General features: G+C 47.3%; 1 protein-coding gene across 1 annotated transcript in view; it reads right to left on the minus strand.

The window, feature by feature from the left end:
* ZW10 (zw10 kinetochore protein) overlaps window positions 1-17,931 on the minus strand; it is a 65,997-nt gene that overhangs the window by 19,887 nt on the left and 28,179 nt on the right. The window contains exons 8-10 of the mRNA XM_088443026.1: window positions 16,079-16,239; window positions 12,618-12,800; window positions 4,126-4,349 (exon numbers count right to left, since the gene is read on the minus strand). Of these exons, the coding sequence (XP_088299152.1) occupies window positions 4,126-4,349; window positions 12,618-12,800; window positions 16,079-16,239 (568 nt within the window). The remainder of the gene's footprint in view (window positions 1-4,125; window positions 4,350-12,617; window positions 12,801-16,078; window positions 16,240-17,931) is intronic.

A 17,931-nucleotide genomic window follows, 5' to 3' on the forward strand; every position in this document is an offset into this window, starting at 1 on the left:
ACTTGGCTGGTGGACATCTAGTAGTCCAAGCCTGTTTGGCCCAAGGCTTGGAGGCCTTGACTGACGCCTGGTGCCGTGGAAAAGACTTACCTTTGGCTTTTGCTTGAGGACGAAAGGACCAAAAGGATGACATCCGAGGCTTTGTTTTATCCCTATTGTGAGATACATAGGAGAGTTGCTCCCGTGAAGCATCAGAGGGAAGTGTTTATTCTAGGGCTTCTGCCCAACTCTTAATGGCTTTCGCCACCACGGCCGTAGACCTAGCAGGGTGAGTAATAGCTCTTATAAGAGAGTAAATAGATTTATGACAAGCTTCTATACGTCTATCTGTAGTCTACTTCAAGGAGGTAGCAGTGTGAATTGGTATTGTGTCATTTTTAAACAAACGAGTTACATGAGAATCCACCACTGGGGGAACTTCCCATTTAGTGCAATCAATAGCTGGAAGAGGGTAAAAGGAACTGAATAGTTTTGGGATTTGAAACCTTATACCAGGCATGATCCATGCTTCACTCATAATCAGATAGCTGGTCTGATTGAGGGAACTCTGGTAAAAGTACCTTTTGTCGTTTAAAAAGTGCATTCTTTTTCTTAGGAGCAGGCTCATCCTCTTGGATTTTACAGCTCTAAAAAGAGCAGGTATATCTAGCATAGTGGCTCCTCTTCTCCAGAGACTGAGTCAGAGTGAGAGAGATCTGCATCTTTCGCCTCCCCAGATGATATATCCGAATCGGAATGGGCATGAAATACCGCCAGCCGCATGGTTCGATTTCCGGCAGCGGCAGGCCGACATCAGCAGAGTTCCGAGCAGCGGAAGCCCGACAGCGCTGGAAATCCCGATCGTGGACAGGTGAGTATCTACTAACCTAACCACCCTAACCCTCCTTGGGGGGAAAGTTAGGGTTAGGCACCCCTAAGTGCCTAACCCTAATCCCCCCTCTAAGTGCCTAACCCTAACCACCCCCTTCCCCGCTGCCTAAACCTAAGTCCCCCGGGGGGTGCCTAACCCTAAGTCCCCCCCCGGGGGTGCCTAACCCTAACCCTCCTTCCCCCTAGCCTAACCCTAACCCTCCCGGGGGGGTGCCTAACCCTAAGTCCCCCCCGGGAGCCCTAAACCTAACCCTCCCCCCAGCGGCTGTCCACTCGCGGCGCCCGGCATCACTACGATCGGGATGCCGGGCGCCGGTATTTAGGCAGACTGCTTCCCGTCCGAATCAGATAACTGAGTGGACTGGGAGGAAAACAGAGCCCGTTTAGAGGGTTTAGTAGGTAAAAGCTTTTCCTTGTGTAGCAGTTGCTGCAAGGCTGTAGAAGTAGTAGCCAAACTCTGTACTGAGGTAGACCGAATGTCTACCCATGGGGGAGGCAAAGGATTTGCAGGGAGTACCTGCTGTGGCCATCCCACATGGAGAGCCACTACGGGGACCGCTCTCTGTTCTGAAATTTTTGCCAGCATTTGTGAAAAGGCAGCCCAGCGAGGGTCCTGAAGAAGAGACACACTGGGGCTGAAGGACAAGGGGCTGTGTAGCAATCAGTGCAAAGCCCATCCTGAATAAATTCCCCTGGGGCCAAACCCACTGAGCAGGCTTTACAGGACCAACAGAATAGGGGCAGGATCCTGAGGCTGTTTATTATTCTTTCCTCTGATCGCCATAGTAATGATACAATGCAGTAAACATGTTGCAGTATGTGAAATATGGCACAATGTAGTGTGCACACGCGCTATATATGACCCATTATCATATGAAACAGCGCTATATATGGCACGATGTAGTATGCAACAGCTTTAAAAATGATAGCATGTAGTGTGCAACAGCGCAATATATGTATATAAAAAGTAGCACAATATAGTGTGCAAATGCACTGCTGGTAGCCCCCCTGTAGTGACAGCGATTTGTAAAGGCACAAGTTAGTGGCAAAAGCGATATATCTGATACCAGGGAGCGTGCAACAGTGTTAGATCTGGCACCATGTAGCGTGCAACGCGTTGTCAAGTATGTGATAGCCTTTACAAATGTGAGATACAATGACCCTCTATACCTTAGTATGATAGGGTGCAGTAGAAGAAAGGGATAGTTATAACTGAGTACAGAAAAGGAGAAGTTAGCGCTAGTACAAGTCACATACAGCCATGGGCAAAAGTTGAGAATGACACAAGTATTGTTTTCACAAAGTCCTGTGTAATGCCAACAGTAAAGCATCCTGAGACCATTCATGTGTGGGGTTGCTTCTCTGCCAAGGAAGTGGGATCACTCACAATTTTGCCTAAGAACACAGCCATGAATAAAGAATGTACCAAAACATCCTCCAAGAGCAACTTCTCCCAACCATCCAAGAGCAGTTCAGTGAAGAACAATGCCTTTTCCAGCATGATGGAGCACCTTGCCATAAGGCAAAAGTGATAACTAAGTGGCTCGGGGAACAAAATATCGAAATTTTTAGTCCATGGCCAGGAAATTCCCCAGACCTTAATCCCATTGAGAACTTGTGGTCAATCGTCAAGAGGCGGGTGGACAAACAAAATCCCACAAATTCTGACAAACTCCAAGCATTGATTAGGCAAGAATGGGCGGCCATCAGTCAGTATGTTGCCCAGAATTTGATTGACAGCATGCCAGGGCAAATTGCAGGGGTCTTGAAAAAGAACGGTCAACACTGCAAATATTGACTCTTTGCATAAACTTAATGTAATTGTCAATAAAAGCTTTTGACACTTATGAAATACTTGTAATTTTACTTCAGTATACCATAGTAACATCTGACAAAAAGGTCTAAAAAAAAAAAAAAAACTAAAGCAGCAAACTTTGTGAAAATCAATACTTGTGTCATTCTCAAAACTTTTGGCCATGGCTGTACAAATCAGAAAAAGAAAACCCAATTTTCTGCAATGGGCACTAATATCAACTACACAGACCACAGTGGCTGGTAGGAAATAGCGCTGTATGACTTGGCCCTTGGGAGAGGAATACAGGGACTGGACCCAGCGATTCCCAGAGACCTGCTTGCCTAAAATGGCTGCTGTGTGTCGCTGAGGGGCGGAGGATGAAGGGTGAGCAACCTAGGGAACACCAGGACCGTAGTGGAACGGCGCCCTGACCTGGGGGAGGGGTTGTAGGGAGAGCGCATTTTTTTCCCTGGCTGACGTTAACCACTGGGTATCCGGGTTTTAATTATGCCTCTGCGCCATTATGTTAATTCCCCGGAGGTCTAGTGGAGTGGTGGACTGCCTCCCCAGTGTCTACATCAGCGCCTCCGGTCTGTCTCCGGAGACTGGAGCCAAGACTGCACTATTATGCTGGTCCCTGCGAACAGGGTTCTGCCTTACCTGTCCGCTGGATTCCAGGCTGCTGTCTTGGGGTCTGGGGAGCTAGATAGGTAGTCCTCCTCGGAGCCCCGCCGGGAGTACCAAGCGCATTCTTGGTGTCACGGCACCACGGAGTGGTGATGGGGTAGCAGCACAGACGTCAAATAAAAATAAATAAATGAAAATAAAAGCTCGGGCTGCATAAGGCAACACCCTGTTATAATGGTGGCCCAGCTCCTTGCCGACACCAACAAAACTGAAGTGTCCTCAGGCTGTGGGCAGGGTATAGGGGGAAGGACCGGAGCAATCTGGGATTGAAACGCTTTGCGGTTGGTGTCCGGTTCTCCAGGTCCTACCTACACCCCAATGTCTCCCTGTGGAGCCCTGGACCCTGAAGAAGAACAAAAAAGTACAACTTCTAAAACGAAGATGTCCATCTTTGTTCCTCCACCTTTTAACTACTGCATAAAAGTGACTTGCATAAAACTATTATTTGGTAATGCTACAGTACACTCGGGATTAAGTAGTTGGGGTATGGTGTAAATATCAGGGCACAAACTAAACAAGGGGAAAAATTATGGAAAAGTCCATTTCACATTTTTCTCATTTGCTGAAGGTCAATAAAACAAAAATGTATAGTCGAGTATGCTATCAAAAGAATAGGAATTACATTAAGGAATAAAAAGGTGTTTCAGGTTAATCGGGCAGATCATCAAAACAAACTTTGGTTTGGCTATAAAATAGGGCACACCCATCAAGTATGAAGGTGTTAAATCATAAAGACATTGCTGGTTGTAACCTTGATGATGCTCCTTCCTTACCAAGGCTGACTGCTGGAAGTAGCTTCTGAAAGGGTCAGGTAGGCAAGTTTCATCAGTTTCTCCACCGACTCGCTGATCCTGCAGGTGGGCAGGGAGAATGTGTGTTGGCTCAGCTTGACTTCATTCTCTAGAGCTGGCACCTCATGCGAGGGGCTCTTTTGTTTCATCTTCTCTTGTCCAGGGCTTTGGAGTTTAGGAACAATCACTTTCGAGTCCGGTGTAATCTAAAAACATAAAAAGAAAATATATAAATAAAAAGACCTGAAGCTTTAATCTTAAAGTATTTTAGCCTATATAACAATAAAATTATTTATATTATTATTATTATCGTTTATTTATATGACGCCACAAGTGTTCCGCAGCGCCTTACAAAGTACATAAACGAATAGATTGATTTACAGTGACTTACAGTACAGTACAATACATTACAGGACATGGATAATATACATTGCTACATTCTCGACCATAACACCCAGATAAGCAACAATGCAAAGCAATCAAGTGTTAGGTGCCCTGGTAGAGAGTAAGAAGTAGATGAAGGTATAGTAAGGAGAAGCACAAGAGGCTAGAGGGCCCTGCTCATAGGAGCTTACATTCTAAGGGGGAGAGACAGACAGGGGTGAAACAGATGGGGTAGGCAGGGAGAGAGGAGTATGTAGCAGCAAGTTAGGATGAGAGCTGGAAGGCTTTGATGAAATAGTGGGTCTTGAGAGCACGTTTGAAGGATTGTAGAGAGGTGGAGAGTCTGATGGGAAGCGGGAGAGAGTTCCAAAGGTGGGGAGCAGTGCGGGCAAAATCTTGTAGGCAGGAGTGGGAGGAAGTAATCAATTGGCATGAGAGGCGGCGTGCATTTGTTGAACGAAGAGGGCGGACAGGAGAGTGAAGGGAGATGAGATCAGAGATGTAAATAGGAAAGGAATGGCTGAGGGCTTTGTAAGTGAGTGTGAGAACCTTAAATTACGTTCTAAAGGGGAAGGGGAGCCAGTGGAGGGCTTGTAGGAGAGGGGAGGCAGATGCAGAGCGTTTTCAGAGGAAGATAAGCCGAGCAGCAGCATTGAGGACAGACTAGAGAATGGAGAGAAGGGATTTGGGGAGGCCAGATAGGAGGTTACAGTAGTCCAATCTGGAGATGACCAATGAGTGTATGAGGGTTTTAGTGGCATCCTGGGTGAGAAAGGTTCTAACCTTCGAAATATTTTTAAGATGAAAGCGACAGGACTGTGAGAGATTCTGGATATGTGGTTTGAAGGAGAGGGAGGAGTCCAGGATAACTCCAAGACAGCGCACTTTGGGGCTAGAGGAGATAGTTGTGCCATCAATTGATAAAGAAATGGTGGGAAGTGTGGATATGTAGGGGGGAGGGAAGATAATAAGCTCAGTCTTAGACATATTAAGTTTAAGAAATCGCTGGGACATCCAGGAAGAAATGGCAGAGAGACAGTTGGAGACACTAGTGAGGAGAGAGGGAGAGAGGTCAGGGAAGGAAAGGTAGATCTGAGTATCATCAGCATAGAGATGATATTGGAGGTCAAAAGAGCTGATTAGTTCAGCTAATGAGGATGTAGAGTGTGAGAAAAGGAGAGGTCCAAGAAAAGAACCTTGGGGAACACCCACTCCAAGAGGCTGTGGGGGAGAAGAGGAGTCATGAGAGGAGACAGACTGTGCAATGTTATTAAATATACCAGAGTTCATTAATGCAAATATCTTTTCAGCCAATCATTTTGCAGCAACTCTGTGCATAAAAGCATGCAGGCATGGTCAAGAGGTTCAGTTTTTCAAATCAAATATCGGAATGGGGGAAGAAATTGGGTCTAAGTGACTTTGAAGGTGGATTGATGGTAACTGTCAGACGGGGTGGATTGAGTACCTCAGAAACTTGCTCATCTCCTGTTGGTAATAATGCCGGGTACATGATGTGTAAGCATAGGCAAGTGCGTACACACTTGCCGATACAGGGAGCGACGGTGGAGGCCAAACTGCATTACAACTTACCTTGGTTAACTCTCTTTCTTGGAAGTCCATAGGGTCCACAGGGAGACTTTGGGGTGTAGGTTGGATCTGGATCCCGGGCACCACGCAGTTAAAGCTTTAGCTCCCAGGATGCACTGGTCCACCCTCCCTGTACCCCGCCGCCGAGCCAGAGGCACCTCAGTTGGTAAGTAGCCAAAGGCTGGAGGAGGAAAGAGAGAGAACGAAGACTGGAACACAAGAAATCACACTCACAGAGAAGGAGACGGGAAACCGGTGACCAACAACATAGCCCATATGAAGCCAGGTACGACAGGGCAGGTGCCCTGTGGACCCTATAGTCTTCGAAGAAAGAGTTAACCAAGGTAAGACCTTACCATAACTAATTTCTTCTTCAGGGTCCATAGGCTCCACAGGGAGACCTTGGGGATGTCCCAAAGCAGTCCTTTTAAGGGTGGGGACGTCCTGTGCTGAGAGGAGAATCCGGCGCCCAAAGGAAGCATCCTGGGAGGCGAAGGTATCAAATGCATAGAACGTAGAAAGATCTGTATAAAAGACCATGTGGCCGCCTTACAAAGCTGAACAGCCGAGGCGCCACAGCGAGCTGCCTACAGACAGAGCAGAATGAGCAGTAACAGAAGCCGGAACAGGCAAGCCTGCCTGTGCATAAGACTCTGAGATAGTCATACGAAGCCAATTGTTTATTGACTGGCCATCCTTTCTTGTGAAATCCATAGAGCACAAATAAGGAGTCTGATTTCCGAAGGCAACTGGTCCGGTCCACATAAATCCGGAGAGCACGGACCACATCCAATGAGGCCTCACCTGCCGAGAGGCCAGGTGACTGAAAAGCTGGTACAATAATTTCCTGATTAATATGGAAATTAGCAACCACTTTAGGAAGAAACTCAGGGCGAGTGCGAAGCCTTGTCTAGGTGAAATATCAGAAAGGGGGGACGACAGGAGAGCTCCCCCAATTCTGACACCCTCCTGGCAGAAGCAATAGCCAGGAGAAAGAGTCTTAGCTGTTAACCACTTGAGATCCACCGAATCTAGTGGTTTAAATGAAGGACCGTGGAGGGCTCGAGGAACATCCGCCAAATCCCAAGGAGCCACTGGGGGGACAAAAGGAGGTTGAATCCGGAGAACACCTTGTAAAAAAGGTGTGAATATCCGGGAGCGGAGTTATCCTTCGTTGGAACCACGCTGACAGTGCGGAGAAATGTACTTTCAAATGAGGCCAGGGGAAGGCAGAGGTCCAATCCTGCTTGAAGGAATGCCAGAAACCTGGAAATACGAAACACCTGAGGGTCGTAATCCAGATAGTGACATCACTGATCACTGGAAATATATATGCCACACCTTGTGGTATATCCTGGCCGAAGCAGGTTTACGCGCTCGGTGCATCATGCTGATGACTGAGCTAGAGAATCCCTTGGACCTTAGGATGGATGTCACAAGAGCCACGCCGTCAAAGACGGACGACCCAGGTCCGGGTAAAGGCAAGGACCCTGAGACGACAGGTCCGGACAATGCGGCAGCAGGAACGGAGTGTCGATGGAGAGACTCCAAAGATCTGAGTACCAATGACGTCTGGACCAAGCTGGAGCCACCAGCAGTACTGTGCCTGTGTCTTGCTTGAACTTCCGAAGAACCCGAGAAAGCAGGGATACTGGAAGAAAGAGGTACGCAAATTGGAAGGTCCACCTTATTGACAGAGTGTCCACCAAGCTTGCTTCGGTATCGCTTGTTCTGGATCCGTAACACTGGCAACTTGTGATTGTGTCGGGAGGCCATGAGGTCCACCTCCGGGAGGCCCCATTTGTCCACTAGGAGTTGAAACACCTCTTGGTGAAGAGACCATTCCCCTGGATGGACGTCGTGACGGCTGAGGAAGTAAGCTTCCCAAATGAGAAGTTCTGGAATGAACACTGCCGAAATTGCTGGGAGGTGGCACTCCGCCCACGTCAGAATGCGTGACACGTCTGTCATTGCTGCCCGACTTAGAGTGCCTCCTTGATGGTTGATGTAAGCCACTGTGGTGGTGCTGTCGGACTGGATCTGCACGGGCTTTCCCTGAAGAATGTGATTTGCCATCCTGAGGGCCCTGTACACGGCCCGAAGTTCCAATATGTTGATGGGCAGGGCTGTTTCAACTGCTGTCGAACGGCCCTGAAATGAGTGCGAACCAGTGACTGCGCCCCAGCCCCGGAGACTGGCGTCAGTTGTGGGAGTACCCAGTCAGAGATCCAAAAGGGGCGACCGATAGCAAGATGAGGTGTCAGTAGCCACCAAGACAGAGACAGGCGCACCTCCGAAGAGAACACCATGATCTGAGCCTTGATCTGGTGGGTTAAGCCGTTTCATTTGGAGAGGATCAGCTCCTGCAGGGACCTTGAATGAAACTGAGCATATTGCACCATGTCGAATGTGGACACCATGGACCCTAGAACCTGCATCGCCGAGTGTACAGACACCAGACGACTGCGGAAGAATCTGCGCAGTTGCAGCAAGGAGATCTTTTCGTTAGGAAGATTCTCTGCTGGTGAGATTCCAGAAAGGCTCCCAAATGAACCATACTTTGTGAGGAAATTAGGGAAAACTTTTCCAATTGATTATCCACCGTGCGCTTGTAGACAAGCGATTGCCAGGCGCAGGTGGTGTTGAAGCACCTACGGAGCACCCGCCAGCAAGAGGAAGTCGTCCAGGTATGGCAGGAGTCGTATACACTGACTCCGCAGATAAGCTGCCATAACTTTTATAAAAGACCCTAGAAGCCGTGGATAGGCCAAAGGGCAGCGCACAAAACTGCATATGTTGGTGCAGAATAGCAAACCGTAGAGAACGCTGGTGACAAGACGTTATGGAGATATGCAGGTAAGCATCCTTAATGTCCAGGGATACCATGTAATCCGCAGGTTCCATAGCTAGTATGATGGAACGCAAAGTTTCCATCCTGAACTTGGGCACCCTGAGGAACTTGTTCAGAGATTTGAGGTTGAGGATAGGCCGATGAGACCCATTCGGCTTCTGAATCAGAAACCGTAGAATAACCAGTCCCTCGTTGACATCGTGGAACTGGTACAATTACCCCTGCTTTCAGCAAGGACTCTATGGCTTCCTGGATCTGCAAGGCCTTGTTCTTGTCGGAAGGAGGGCTCGTACAGGAAAAACTGGTTGTGAGGTCTTCGCCGGAATGAGTGGGCGTACACCTGAGAGACCACTTCTTTTACCCAAGCTTCCTTGGTGGTTTGACACCAGCACTGGGCGAACTGAAGAAGAAGTCGGCCTCCCACTCTGGGATCCCCCAGAGGGAGGCCCATCCCATCAGGCTGAGGGTTTATCCTCTGACTTGGAAGCAGGGCGCCTTGCACTCCAGGCCTGTTTCTTAGGCTTGGTGGTTGTTTTGGTCGCCAATTATCTAGGAAAAGACTGTCCTTTGGATTTCCCTAAGAACGAAAGGAAGAGGTTCTAGCCTTGGAAGGTGCAGATGCTGATGGCAGAAATGCTGCCTTAGATTTTCTAGTGTCTCTACAATTTTGTCCAGGTCCGGGCCAAACAATATCTCCCCATTGTAGGGCAAGGCACCCAGGCCCTTTTTAGAGTCAGCATCTGCCCTCCAGGAACGCAGCCACAGGAAGCGCCGAGCAGACACTGCCATGGCCGAGACTCTGGAGGTCAGTAGACTAGCATCCAAAGAAGCCTCAGCAATACAAGCAGCCGCATCTCTAATGTGGCCCACCAAAGACCTCAGAGTCTCAGAAGCCTCCACGGGGAAAGTGTCCTCCAGAACATTTGCCCAACATTCTATCGCCTTAGCCACCCATGAGATAGCCATGGATGGACGGGCAATCGCTCCTGAGAGAGACTATTTCAGGCACGTCTCCGACTTCCAATCCGTACAATCCTTCAAGGAAGAAATGGAAGGCATGGGTAGCGTGGCACTTTTAATCAAGCAAGTAACATGAGAATCCACCGCAGGAGGAGATTCCCACTTCTTACAGTGCCCCTCTGGTAATGGATAGCATGAGGCCAAACGCTTTTGCGGTTGATACCTCTTACCAGGTGCTTGCCAAGCCTCCGCCATATGGTCTACCAGCTGGTCAGAGAGACGAAAAAACTGCAGAGATCACCTTTACCTGTTTAAACTGACATCTACTATATCTAGTATGGATCGGACCTCCCGCACCAAAGCCGGAACATTAATACTTGATTTAGGCTTCACCTCCAGTGTAGAGGAATCAGAATCAAACGCATCATCCATTTCCCCATCATCCGACGACACCTCTGTGTCTGATAGTTGTGTAGACTGGGATGACAATACAGGGCATTTAGATGCCTTCTTAGGTCTTTCATTCTGCAACATGGTCTGAAAGGCCATAGAAGAAGCTGCCAAATTCTGAACTGACCAAGATAAAACATCCACCCAGGGTGGCTGTACAGCTTGCGGTAGTCCCTGGAAGGGGACGACAGACTGTTGTGATACCGAAGGGGACTGCATATACTCCAGGAATCACTGGTAGGGAGTGACAGACTGTTGTACAGGAGTGGACTGCAAACAATGCGGGATACCCCAAGAGGGAAGGATGTCATGTTGAGGTAACCCCATATGGGGAAAAAAAGCCGGGACTGCCAGGCGACCCGCAATGTAGGTCAGAACTTGAGAAAAAAAACGCCCAAGGGGGATCCTGTCCCATTGTTGGGGGGTTTGAGGAGCCAGGCAACTGACAGCACCTCACACATAACCCATCCTGAGTTAAATCCTCCTTACTCACTCACATAGCCTGCAGGATAACAGTGGGTGCAGCATTGCGCTCGACCTCCTGGCCAGACTATATGAAAATCAGGAAGCGCTACACTGGTCCTGACTAACGCTAGCTGTCAGACACCACTCAACGTATGCAACTCACTGGTCCAACACTATGGCACCATTCAACATACAACCGTATGTGACAGACTCCACAAATACTGTAATCTATATATGTGTGGTCCAAGAACCACACTAACTACACAGTAAAGGAAAGGTATAGACAAAACTGACAGATGAGAGAAAAAGGCACAGACAGTCAGCGCTAGCATAAGTCACATACAACGCAGAATCATATTATATACTGCAAATTGGCACTACAATCAACTGCCCAGATTCAGTGTCTGGGAAGGCTATAGCGCTGCATACACTAACCGAAGGGAGATGAATGCAGGGGACTGAACCACACGCTGTCCTGAGAGATGCAGGATGCACCATACAGACAAAATGGCCGCAGGAGGAAACAGCTCAGCAAAGCCAGACCTCAACGGAAAGGCGTGCTGAGCTGAGGGGAGGAGCCGCTAAACAGGGTAGGCTGTCTCCCCTGGCTGACGATTAACTCCCAGGACGCTGGCTCCCTCACCAAACAAAAGTCCCTGGTGGTCTAGTGGAGTGCAGGGTATTGGGTGCCTGCTTCCAGTCAGCACCTCCGATCTGTACCCTGAAACCGGAGGTAGGACTGCTAATACACGGATCACCGCAAGTGGTGACCCGCTCTTACCTGTCCCCGTAAGTCCGGCCACAGACCGGGATGTCCCACGGGGCTCGGCTAGCACAGATCCCGGGGTCCCGCCAAGATCCCCAGATCGGTACTAGCATGGGGTGACTGAGCGGCAGCGCAGACGTCCTATGGACAGTCTGCTGCTGCACGCTCTGAAGAAGGAAAAACTATCCAAAGTCATAAAAATAAAATTGGCTTCGGGGCTGCTAAACAGCCCCCTTGCGTAAACAGTGACCTGACTCCGGTCGGACACCAATATAAACTGAGGTGCCTCTGGCTCGGGGGTGGGGTATAGGGAGGATGGACCAGTGCTAAAGCTTTAACTGCGTGGTGCCAGGGATCGAGATCCATCCTACACCCCCAAGATCTCCCTGTGGACCCCCTATGGATCCTGAAGAAAAAATAGGTTTGCCATCAATATATTGGAATGAGTATTAAACCTATAATAAACTTGAAAATGTATATCATGACATACACAAATGAGTTATTAGTATGTATGAAGACCAAGTAGTAAATGTAATAGAAAGATTTGCAGGCTCGTGCGGTTTTCAGCAATTTGGTCGCCGGTTATAAAGCAGCAATAATTTAAAAAGGCAAAAGTAAGTTGGTTTTGCCTTTTAAAATTCTTGACACTTTAAATTTAGCAGCTAAAACGCTGAAAACTCACAGGTGCCTGCAACTCTCAGGCTATTACATTTATCCCCAAGTGTACTTAAATTATAAACATTTTTTAGATGGTTAAAATTTATATTCCAAATGCTAGCTGCTACAATATTTTATATAAAGCGTGTGCCCTAGTTTATCAAACGACAGCAAAATGGGAAATAAAACTTGCCCAGTGTACGGACTGAAAGGAGCCACAAATATCTCCCAAAGTCTGACCAATGTTATCAAGTCTTACTTGCTTTCCAGTTCAATGGTGATAAAGATGCCTACTACTCCGAGTGTCTGTATGCGGTGTATAAATAGCTACAGTAGGTACAGTCATTTTCTCACCTTCACTGTATTGTGTATTTCAGACGTCATGAGATTTCTAGCTGTAACAATTACATCTTGGCATTTCTTGCTAGCGAAGTGAGAATTGACATTTCGGGCATATTTAAGTAGCTCTGTTGCATTACCCTTCAGATACTTCATTTCTTTTAGGGCATTTTCAAACTCCTCAGTTGCCCTTATGACCTGAAAAAGAAAAGATCTCAAGGATTATTTAAATAAGAAATGGAAAGGAGACACAAAATGTAAAATCAAATCTGTACCAGAATGCCACTTCTATAGAAAAAGGGCCAGATATCAATAAAAAGGACAAAAAGGTAATATGGCAAAGCAGAACACATTATGAATGCTGTAAGAACACTAATTGTGTCCTAGTGTGTGAAACCACCCATCTGTACAGAACATCTATTGGTTAAGGGAGAGCAAGCCTTTCTTCAGCCGTTTAAAAGTGGTTGGCTTAATTTATTTGCCACTTCTGTATTTCAGAACAAGTAACCTTTATCACAGGTTGTCAGCTAGTAGTATAGTAAGCAGGAGCCCGCCAATGTGAATTTGGGTGCACTGCTATAGAGCCTAAAAAGAACTGCTGCAGAGATGGGTGTTTCTAGAAGCACTGGGGTCGGAGCCCCTTCAAAATGTTGCTATGGAGCCCACAAGGTTCTAGTTACACCCCTAACCAGCACTATCCTTCATGCAAGAGATCACACTCCCTCACTAAGCTTGACATGCATGAGAACATAACTGGTAGAGGGTTTGCAGTCAGGTAGGTTCAGGTCAGATGTCAACTTTGTTTGCACATATCTGTTAGGTAAATTAATGCATGGGGTAAATGGCCATGAATGTGGTGTTTAGTGTGGCTTGTATTTTAACCCCAGCATATCAGTCTGGGTAAAGCCTGGAAGTGGACAGAGAATCTAAACGGTTTCTCGGGTACCTGCCTTCGTCTGATGTGTTATTTGGTTCAGAACAGACTACGGGTAAAAGTTCTTTTTTTACTGTAAATGCCCCCACACCACAGTACCTTCTAGAAGTCCCTTGTAAAACCTGAGACAATCTTATACATTGGTTACTTCATAGAGATTCAGACTTGGGCAGCTAAATATCAGGTTCATATGCCCATATACAAACAAATCGGCATGACTGAAAGGCTACTATGGTAGCAAGGCATGCTTTCATCCCACTTCAGACACCTGGGTGAGAGTTACTGCATGTTCGGGATACATCATGGACCTCTTGAAGTCCCCACCCAATGGTTGTTTCATTAGCCTTGCTGGAGATCAAGCAAAACATTTTGCCATATAAGAAGCCATTCAGTCCTTAATCTCCTCAGGAGTAGTTCTTCCAGTTCCAGAACAGGAGAATGGATCGGGTTTCTACTGAAATGTCTTTGTGGTTCAGAAACCCAACATTTCTTTTCAGCCTTAAACATCAAACTTCAGTATGGAATAGAATGAGTCTGTGTTCTTGAACAGTTTTATGGGCCCGATTCAGATCCTCTAACAAGTGGCCGCTCACTTGTACGCGGCCGATGTTATGCATTAACGCATGCATCGCAGTGCGCAAACTAGTTAGAGCGATCAGGAAGCGCGCACTCGCTCAGCAAAGACAGCCCAGTGGTATGAGTGACAGGAGAGGCCGTTTGTGGGTGGTAACAGGGGCAGGGCAGTAGTAACGGGGAAGTGGAGTTGCGAACGTAGGTGTGCCTGAGTGTTTCAACGCCGTTTCAGAGGCGTGCATAATTAACAGGCAGCGTCAGAGTACACGTCACCTGGCTGGTTTTTACACTGAAGTGCTCGCAGTAGGTTAAAGGAAACCGCAAGCGCAGCGGTCAGATCCGATGGAACCCATGTACCGATGGTTGTATATACTTCCTGGAGATGACGTGCGCTAGTGGGCGGCTAAAGACAGGCTGGTGGGCGTCTATAAACATAGAGCGATCGCTCGCCAAGACATAGTGGGCGTGCTTATGCCTTGCGATCGTCTACCTTGATGTCACTTAGCTGAATTTGCATACTCTGGGAGCGAGCGGCCGCATCTAGCAAACAGGTCTGAATCAGGTCCCATGTTCCATAAAGAACATGGGAAGAATGGCTGTGCTTAGCAGCATGTCTTTCTAGACCAGGATATTGTTATTATGGAAGAAGGACATGTTCTGACTCCAGAAGAAGAGGGCACTCTTTATTCTCTGGACATTGTTAGGACTTTGAAGAGGTGAGCATGACTGTTGCTCCACTAGGATGGCCACAAAGCAGGTTGACCATTGTCAGGCTAACATTTGGCAAAAGTGACGGCACATTGTAATAAATTAGAGTGTGCAACATGGGCATCGCAGCACAGGACCTTAAATAAGCAGCTGTGCCAGTGGCTACAAGGTCTTCGGTACATACATTCAAAGTTTTGCAAACTCACTTTTGCGACCAAAGTTTTGGCAGGAGCCAGGAGGACATTGCGCACTGCAACTTCTGAGCATACCCTTCTGTAACTCCAGCTTTGGGACACCCCTGGTGTTCCTGTCCTCCACAGGATGAAAGAGAAAGCTGAGTCAGTCCATTGGGGGACACTGGACAGGCCTTATTATGTCGTGTTCTCCTAGTTAGAGTTTACAATTGAAACAGTTATTTGCGGTTGGAGAACTTTTGGTCCTCTTATTTGGGGATTGAACAGTAAATATACAAGTTACCCAGCAGGCAGGGAGGATGCAGAGGAGTGGAGTTAAGCCTTTCATGCTAAAATTTAAAATGGCCAGTCTCCAGCCAAGACTCAGTACACCCCAATGGACTATCCTGTGGAGAAATTAAGAGTACAGCATCCATGGTTACAGAAAAAGGCCACTGTGCATAGGCTTATGTGGGGTACACACTGGGCCGATGGATCAATGTCCAAACGACCGATCCAACCATTCGTAAGGTTTATGCACAGCGATCTTGTGCATACACATTTACCAATTGTCAGCACGATCTGTCGGCCCAACAGATTCCATTTGAATATGCTCGACCACTTGTGACATCACATTGAATGGATTCTGCGCCCGATATAACGCTTGATCAGGTGACAACACTGAACGATGTGAATATATCTGCATGATACATTGCTTCTGCCGTGCAGCACAGCAGATGTAATACATCAGAGAACAACATCGTTGGTGTACACAATGACCAATGGATTGGGACGATATATAATCGTCCGTCGGCTGTAGGAACGATATATTGGCCAGTGTGTACCCAGCATTATTGTCTCTCTCGCTCTATTCTATAGACAGACTCATGGGACTCTAAAAGGTGCATGTTTTCACAGTATCCTTAGGAAATATTAGTACCACATGTAGATCCATTGTGTTCGGCAATTAAAACACCTGTGCTTCAGCTAAGTTCTGGAAAACATGCACTGTTGAGGTTCCATGAGGACTCATGTTGAGAAACACTGCTATAGACAAACAGATAAGGGTTCTACCAAACTGTAATTACCGCTTCATACTGCTCAAGCTTGCTGTTGTTGGTGGGTATGGAATACACCAGGCAGTCTTTGATAATAGAGTCCGAAATCTCCTCCCAGATTAGATCACCAAGAACCTCTGCTAGGATGACTATCCTTCCTTCCTCATCTCGCTGGTTTTCTACAGGCACATCTGGAAAATTATTAAAAATGTAATATATACTGGTACAGATGCATTGATACATGAATAACGCAGAGATGACTAGAATGATGAAGAGGTGTCAATGCCAAGTAATAGTAATCAGTTAATAGACTGATTGATACTAGCCAAAAACGACAGAATACCACTTAAGTGCGAGTAAAAACACTGTACAACACTTCCACATACACTGTATAACCAGATGATTGTTGTAACTAAAACACTGACAATTATAATTACTACTAAACGCCTTAATAAGAATCAGACATTCTAAAGCTCTGTAAGGTGCGAAAAACTCCTGTCAAATCTCTTTACTCGTAAACCATCTGGGGGACACTGTAGTCTTGACTATGGGTTAGTGGGCTGGAACAGGAGTATAGGCACTATAAAGGTAATGTGTGAAGTCTCCACCGGGAGGTGGTCAAAATACCAACGGCTGGGAAGCAGTCTGACTAAATCCCGGCGTCTAAATCCCAACGCGAGACTAAACACAGACTGAATCTTCCCAAACGGTAAGCTGGGCACTGTCAGCGCTTCGTCGTGGGGGGGGCGCGGGGGGGTTTGGTTAGGTTTAGACAGTGCAAGCCACCAATCCGGGAGGGATAGGTTTAGGGTGCAGGGAGGGAAGGGGGGGGGGTTAGGCACCACCGGGGGAAGGTTAGGGTTAGGCACCACTAAGGGAGGGTTAGGAATCTTCAGCGTTCGGCCTTGCGTCGTCGGTATTTAGTCAGACGGCTTCCCGGCCGTCGGCTATTTCATACCCAACCTGTCTCCGCCAACCCTCTACATAACCCATCCTACCTCCACCTAACCTCAGTTTTTGCATAACCAAGCCATATGGAGGAAGAACCATAACCATAACCACATTTCCTCTTACATCCTATCTGGGGGGCACTGTAGTCTTCACTATGGGACGTCACAAAGCAAGGGGCATCGCACAGCAAAGACGCACGTAAAACTTCATGCCCAAAACTAGCATCACAGGAAACCAAAGATAATGAACTTGTAAAATTTAGTAAAAAGTATGCACAGATGACCAGGTTGCAACGCTGCCCAAAAAGCCCCAACTGCACGAGTACAATAAGCGTGGAGGGAAGACGGGACAGGCTTATCTGAAGACAGGTAAGCCTTGCGGATAGCGGACGCAATCCATCTGGCAATGGAACACGTGGGATCTGTCCTGGACCAACACAGCTTAATATTTGCCTCTAGAAAATGGCATCTATAAAATGGTACCGCTTCAAAAGAAGCCACCATTTTCCCCAAGAGTCGCATACACCTGAGAACAGACACCTGAAATAGCTGAAGTGTCCTCACCATGAACTGGATGTCCTGAATCCTTTGTGTAGGAAGAAAGACCCTTTGACATTGGGTTTCAAAGACAAAACCCAAGAAAACCATCCTTTGTGAAGGAATTCGATTTGACTTGGGAAAATTCAGGATCCATCGTGAGCTTTCTAGGGGGGCATTTACCAGCAAGGTCGTCCAAAAAATTGAGATTCCTCTACGCCTGAACAAGGAAACTACGTGGGCTATCACCTCTGTGAAAATACTGGGAGTTGTGAACAGGCCGAACTGTATGGCCTGAAACTTAAAATGCAGATCCCCTACTGCAAAGCAGAGAAGTTGATGATGGGCCTTCCAGATAAGAATATGAAGTTAAGAGTACAATATATCTTTTGATAC

This window comes from Taudactylus pleione, unplaced genomic scaffold (genome assembly GCF_031769625.1).
Source record: "Taudactylus pleione unplaced genomic scaffold, aTauple2 ptg000322l, whole genome shotgun sequence".
NCBI lineage: Eukaryota > Metazoa > Chordata > Amphibia > Anura > Myobatrachidae > Taudactylus > Taudactylus pleione.